Source organism: Ipomoea triloba, chromosome 7, assembly GCF_003576645.1.
Source record: "Ipomoea triloba cultivar NCNSP0323 chromosome 7, ASM357664v1".
Taxonomy (NCBI): Eukaryota; Viridiplantae; Streptophyta; class Magnoliopsida; order Solanales; family Convolvulaceae; genus Ipomoea; species Ipomoea triloba.
Window position 1 is genome coordinate 13,275,622 of NC_044922.1, and position 6,984 is coordinate 13,282,605.

General features: G+C 30.9%; 1 protein-coding gene across 1 annotated transcript; it reads right to left on the reverse strand.

Annotated features, from left to right (window-relative positions):
• Positions 1-5,642: 5,642 nt before the first annotated feature.
• Positions 5,643-6,321, reverse strand: LOC116024966 (zinc finger protein ZAT8-like). Its single transcript, XM_031266010.1, has one exon. It carries the CDS (start codon positions 6,240-6,242, stop codon positions 5,724-5,726), a length of 519 nt encoding a protein of 172 aa, XP_031121870.1. The 5' UTR covers positions 6,243-6,321; the 3' UTR covers positions 5,643-5,723.
• Between the last annotated feature and the right edge of the window lie 663 nt (positions 6,322-6,984).

Genomic DNA, 6,984 nt, shown 5'->3' on the forward strand with positions numbered 1-6,984 from the left:
ATTAAGTTGAATTTGGCCAGTTTAGCTTTTTTTTAGTCTGTTTGAGAGAATTATTAAGTACACATCAATGCTTAGTAATTTAATGCTCTGTAAGATAAAAAGATAAATAGTTTAGTTGTCTTATTAAATTATTTATTTGGTTCATAACCCGGGTATTCCGTAAGTTCTTCCTCACTTAATGGGTTTTAACGGTTTGAATAAGTGTCTTAAGATATGAACCGTTAGAATACGTGACTGAATCTGGACGTCATACAGATTAGTCAGATAATAGTTAGAACGAACCCTTAATTTGATTGGCAATATTTGACTAAACATATGCAGAACTAGTAATGGTTATTGATTCATGTTCCTAGGTTTCTCCAATTTGATTGTTTATTCGATATTCTGATTCTTGGTAATTTATCTATTCTCTTTCACTAAGTGTTGATTCAATTGTCTTGTGTTTAATTTATTATTGGTATTTTTTTGGTCCTAGCACTTGTTAATTTAATTAGTTTGATTATAAGTTTTTAAATTGCATAGTTACAATTCCCTGTGGGTTCGACCCTTGCCTTTGCACACTATCACTACAACTGACTCGTGCACTTGCGAGGACACTTATTAAAATTGTCCATCACTTACTAATTAAACATCAAGGATAATAAAACCATAACTTTTGAAATACAAGATGTCAAATTTCTCATGTTATTTTTATGAAAAACTCACCAAGGGAGTAACATGAGATTTTTAGTACGTAAACTTCTTTCGTAAGCTTTGCAGTAACTTAATCAAGAATCATATATCATGACAATATATGAAAATTATATTATATATATCCATAACCTCATCTGTCTTCTTAAAAACAGTAATGAATGAGGAACCTAAGACTCGGTTATGAAAATTATAAAAACTATTATTAACTTTTTACATACTAAAAATCTCTAGTTATTCTATTGGTGAATTTCTCATAAAAAGCAACTTGAGAAATTTGATTTCATTTTGTATCTCTAAAGTTCTGGTTTTATTACATTTGTTGCTTAGTAAAGAAAATTGGAAATTGTTAGGGTAGTGTGTTTCACACGTCTGAAGACAATGATCAAGTGTTTCTTTGTTTGTGATAAGTCTTAAATTTGTTATACGAGAGCCAAGTTCCTAACAAGTCATACTAAAGTTATTGAAATGCTTTTAGAATTGAAAAATCTTGAAATAAGAGTCTAAGAAGTTAAAAATAAAACTGTGAAAGTGGATTTGACATAATAAAGAGAATAAAATGTGAATTTCCTACTTTACCCCAAAATTTAAATATATTTTAACGGTTTGGGACTAAACTCGCCACTTCGCAAATAACTGAGGAACTAAACTCGGATACAGTCATATCTTAGGGACTGAGTCAAAACTTGGTTAAATTCCAGGGAGCAAACTCGTAATTTTTCCAAAAAATATAATACTTTACATTTTGATTTAAAATGTATTACATTTTACCTAAAATGTATTGCATTTTCCCTTATAAGTATACTTTAATAAAAATGCAATACTTTTACACAAAAATGCAAAAGTATTACATTTTCTCTCAACAATATTACAATTTTCTTTATAAGTAAAAATATTTGTTTTCAAAATTTTTTTGTTTATTCCTAATTAGTATTATATTTTCAATACAAACAAACCCTACCCATCTCATGGATACTACACAACTGTAACCTTTTATTTAATACCAAAAAATTACAATTCAATTATATTTACTTCCTATTTCGTCAACAAATTATTGAAATAATGTCCAAAAAGCTTACGTCTTTTCATAACAACAGTTATAAATACNATTAAGTTGAATTTGGCCAGTTTAGCTTTTTTTTAGTCTGTTTGAGAGAATTATTAAGTACACATCAATGCTTAGTAATTTAATGCTCTGTAAGATAAAAAGATAAATAGTTTAGTTGTCTTATTAAATTATTTATTTGGTTCATAACCCGGGTATTCCGTAAGTTCTTCCTCACTTAATGGGTTTTAACGGTTTGAATAAGTGTCTTAAGATATGAACCGTTAGAATACGTGACTGAATCTGGACGTCATACAGATTAGTCAGATAATAGTTAGAACGAACCCTTAATTTGATTGGCAATATTTGACTAAACATATGCAGAACTAGTAATGGTTATTGATTCATGTTCCTAGGTTTCTCCAATTTGATTGTTTATTCGATATTCTGATTCTTGGTAATTTATCTATTCTCTTTCACTAAGTGTTGATTCAATTGTCTTGTGTTTAATTTATTATTGGTATTTTTTTGGTCCTAGCACTTGTTAATTTAATTAGTTTGATTATAAGTTTTTAAATTGCATAGTTACAATTCCCTGTGGGTTCGACCCTTGCCTTTGCACACTATCACTACAACTGACTCGTGCACTTGCGAGGACACTTATTAAAATTGTCCATCACTTACTAATTAAACATCAAGGATAATAAAACCATAACTTTTGAAATACAAGATGTCAAATTTCTCATGTTATTTTTATGAAAAACTCACCAAGGGAGTAACATGAGATTTTTAGTACGTAAACTTCTTTCGTAAGCTTTGCAGTAACTTAATCAAGAATCATATATCATGACAATATATGAAAATTATATTATATATATCCATAACCTCATCTGTCTTCTTAAAAACAGTAATGAATGAGGAACCTAAGACTCGGTTATGAAAATTATAAAAACTATTATTAACTTTTTACATACTAAAAATCTCTAGTTATTCTATTGGTGAATTTCTCATAAAAAGCAACTTGAGAAATTTGATTTCATTTTGTATCTCTAAAGTTCTGGTTTTATTACATTTGTTGCTTAGTAAAGAAAATTGGAAATTGTTAGGGTAGTGTGTTTCACACGTCTGAAGACAATGATCAAGTGTTTCTTTGTTTGTGATAAGTCTTAAATTTGTTATACGAGAGCCAAGTTCCTAACAAGTCATACTAAAGTTATTGAAATGCTTTTAGAATTGAAAAATCTTGAAATAAGAGTCTAAGAAGTTAAAAATAAAACTGTGAAAGTGGATTTGACATAATAAAGAGAATAAAATGTGAATTTCCTACTTTACCCCAAAATTTAAATATATTTTAACGGTTTGGGACTAAACTCGCCACTTCGCAAATAACTGAGGAACTAAACTCGGATACAGTCATATCTTAGGGACTGAGTCAAAACTTGGTTAAATTCCAGGGAGCAAACTCGTAATTTTTCCAAAAAATATAATACTTTACATTTTGATTTAAAATGTATTACATTTTACCTAAAATGTATTGCATTTTCCCTTATAAGTATACTTTAATAAAAATGCAATACTTTTACACAAAAATGCAAAAGTATTACATTTTCTCTCAACAATATTACAATTTTCTTTATAAGTAAAAATATTTGTTTTCAAAATTTTTTTGTTTATTCCTAATTAGTATTATATTTTCAATACAAACAAACCCTACCCATCTCATGGATACTACACAACTGTAACCTTTTATTTAATACCAAAAAATTACAATTCAATTATATTTACTTCCTATTTCGTCAACAAATTATTGAAATAATGTCCAAAAAGCTTACGTCTTTTCATAACAACAGTTATAAATACCCTTTAAGGACGCTTAATTTTTAAATTATAGTGCATTTTTATATTACAAAAAGAGAAATATTTATTAAATATATTTTTCTAAATTCATGCATTTGATCAGGACAATATACTTTGGATGAAGAGAGTATAGTACCTAACTACCTATAAACAAACAGGGTAGGTACTTAATTGATAGATGGTAGTTATGTATGAGCCTCCTCTTCGTCGGTCATTATACTGTGGACCATGGTCCACAATGCATTATGGATCCTGATTATAAAATATCGCCGCTTCATTAAGTAAAAGAAACGGCTGCTATAAGTCTTAATGGAGTTCTGTAAAGAATACTACAGTTCATCTCAAAAGATACTGCCTCACATTTGTTTTTATATTATCAAATGAAATTGTAGTTATATCGAAATGAAACTGTAATTGTGTTAAAAGGAAATTGCAGTGTATACAAAATGAAACTGAATAACAATTTCACATATTTGAGTGTATATTATCCAATGAAATTGTAGTTATATTGAAATGATATTGTAGTTGTATTGCAAGGAAACTGCAGTCTATTATAAAAGAAATTGTAATTGTGTTGAAATGCAACTAAATAACAGTTTCACATATTTGAGTATAATGTCGAATGAAACTGTAGCTATATCGAAAAGGAACTGTAGTTGTGTTGAAATGAAACTGCAATTGTAGTGAAGGGAAACTACACTGTATATAAAATGAAAGTTAACGATGCTGAACGCAACCGTTTCACCAGTTTGTTTTCACTAATCAAAACAAAGTCGTTTTGATACCCGAATCACAATCCATTGTGGACCGTGGTCCACGGTAAAATTTGTGCCTCTTCATGGATGATTTAGTTTTTGTCTAGCAAGTTATCCACCGTCCATTTTGTAAACACTAAAAATTAATATACGAATAATGTCATATAATTAATAATATGTCCACTAGCACTTGATTAAAGACTGACTTTTAATTGTTCGGAAGGCTTACTCGAATGGATGAGATATGATTCTCGCATTAGAATATTAAGTTTGTGTGATTTATGAACTATTATATATAAGTGAGATGTACTTAAGGTGTTTTTTTTCTTCTTAAAGTGCGTTAGTCTAAAATTTTAGGTGCGTGATTTTCCTTTTTAAGGTGCGTTTTCCTTCTTAAGGTGCTTTATTTTCTATTTAAGGTGCGTTATTTTCCTTCTTTAAGGTGCACCAATTTTCCGTATGCTTCTTTAATTGAGGACTCGTCTCTTTTTTTTTTTTTTGTGCAATTCCAAAACATACCACTATCCTTTTTCAACCATGTTTCAGCAATCAGTTAATGGACATTGCTAAAGTAACATAAAATAAAAGATATAAGCGCCAGTAGTCAGAGACCCTACGTTTATAACAACACTTTTTTTAAATTTTCATTTATTTGAGCTGTTGATGTAGATTTGATCAACGACTCAGATCTAATATTATCTCTTACTTGAAAGATCCTCCGCACCAGAGCGCGCGCGCGCACACACACAAATATATATATAATATTTGATAAATGTTATTTTAGAGCTAATAGCTTATTTTAAGATACAAATAAATTGCTAAAGGCCTTGTGGTCAAGTGGTATGAAGTGATTCTTCCTAGTGAGAAGTCATGGGTTCAAGCCTCAGTGGGGCAATGCTGACATTGTTGGACTTCAGTAGGTTGAGAAAGTATATGGACAAATAAGCTATAAGTTTTGTTTAGTAAAATAAAGGGAACTCAAAATAATAGCTTATTGTATTTTGTACCAAATACTTCAATTTCAATTAGTCATCTTATATTTTAAAAATAAAAAATAAAAATTAGTCAGCTTATTAGCTATTAATTTTGTAGCATTCAACTAAGCGTGAAAAACATAGCCATGTCAAATTTAAAAAGATCAATTACACCAAATTAAACCTTCAATTGAAGATAGAGGTTGAAAGTAGTTGCAAAATATAAATATTTGAAATGTTAGTTCCGAATTTAGTTTAAACAAAATATTTTTCATTTTTAATTAGTTTTGTGCACATGTTTAAATCTAAACTAATATATAACGAGTGATAAAAAAAAAAATCAATCAATCAAAATCCATTCTAATGAATTTACTACTCTGAATCCTAGTACTAACTACAAAATTAAACAAACAAATCCAAAGTTGTAGGAACAAATCTCCTATGTACAATAGAATCATTCTCTAGAAGCGTAAAATTCAAGTCAATCAAAACCTCATTCTTCTTCTTAATCTCAGCGCTGTGCTCCTCGTTCTTGAGGGTCGTCACTGTTAACAAATCTGGGGATTTCTTGTCGTCACTATGTGATTGGTCGGCGCGGTGTTTTCTCATGTGACCGCCCAAGGCCTGGCCGAGGCCAAATTCCAAGCCGCAGACCGGACATTCGTGTCGTTTCTTGATATTCACATTATTGTTGTGTTCAAGATGTTTGGGGCGCTTGTGGCTGGCCCGGTGGCCACCTAGAGCCTGGAAAGACTTGAACTTCTTTTGGCAGGTCTTGCACTCGAATTCCCATCCTGACGGCGGCGTTTTCTCGCCGGCGGCGGTGGCGCCTGCCGGACGGGACAGCAACTCCAGACAATTGGCCATGGCCAGCGCCTCCGCCTCCGCTGCTACTTCTTCTCTACTTCTCTTCAGAGTCATTATGTTATTAGTTATATATCAGAGGAAGTTAAAGAGTATATATTTAGATCTGATGATTTCTTAGTATGGAGTGTGAGGAGGTTTTCTGAACTTAATTAGGTTGTAGTCCACTGCTATATGCCTATATATATATAGAGAGAGAGAGATAGGTTGGAGAGAGGCGTGTGGATTGTTGAGAGTGTTACTAGTACGATGTAGAATTGCCTAGTATTACATTACTTGTTGCCTAAGAAAAAACGTAGTCAAAGGAAAATACAGCGTTACTTCCTTAATTTTACAGATATATTGCAGTTAGGATGCTTGGGGATGATGCATTTGGCACCGACTACGATTTTGCCGCCTTTACACTTTATTTTTTATTTTTTCCTTTAATATTCCTCCGGCTAGCTACTCGCCTATTCCAATTTTGCTTCCTATTATTTTTATAATATATATTTTAGATCTTATTTTTTAAATGGCTGTTAGCTGATTGTTTTAGATGCATGGTACGTACGACTATTTGATAATATTAGCTAATTATATAAAAGTATATGCTAGCTGTTTTTTTGAAAGAAAACGTAGCTATTCCATTAATTCATAACATAAAACGTTTACATCAACGATCAATGAAATGGTAAACTATTTCTTACAGTCAGACACAGAAACAACTTTTCTAACTATGCTATAGAAAACTTGAATCGCAGACTGTTTCATAACTAGGAAGCTATGTTCCTTCAAGGAGCTTAAAGCTTCATCAAAGATC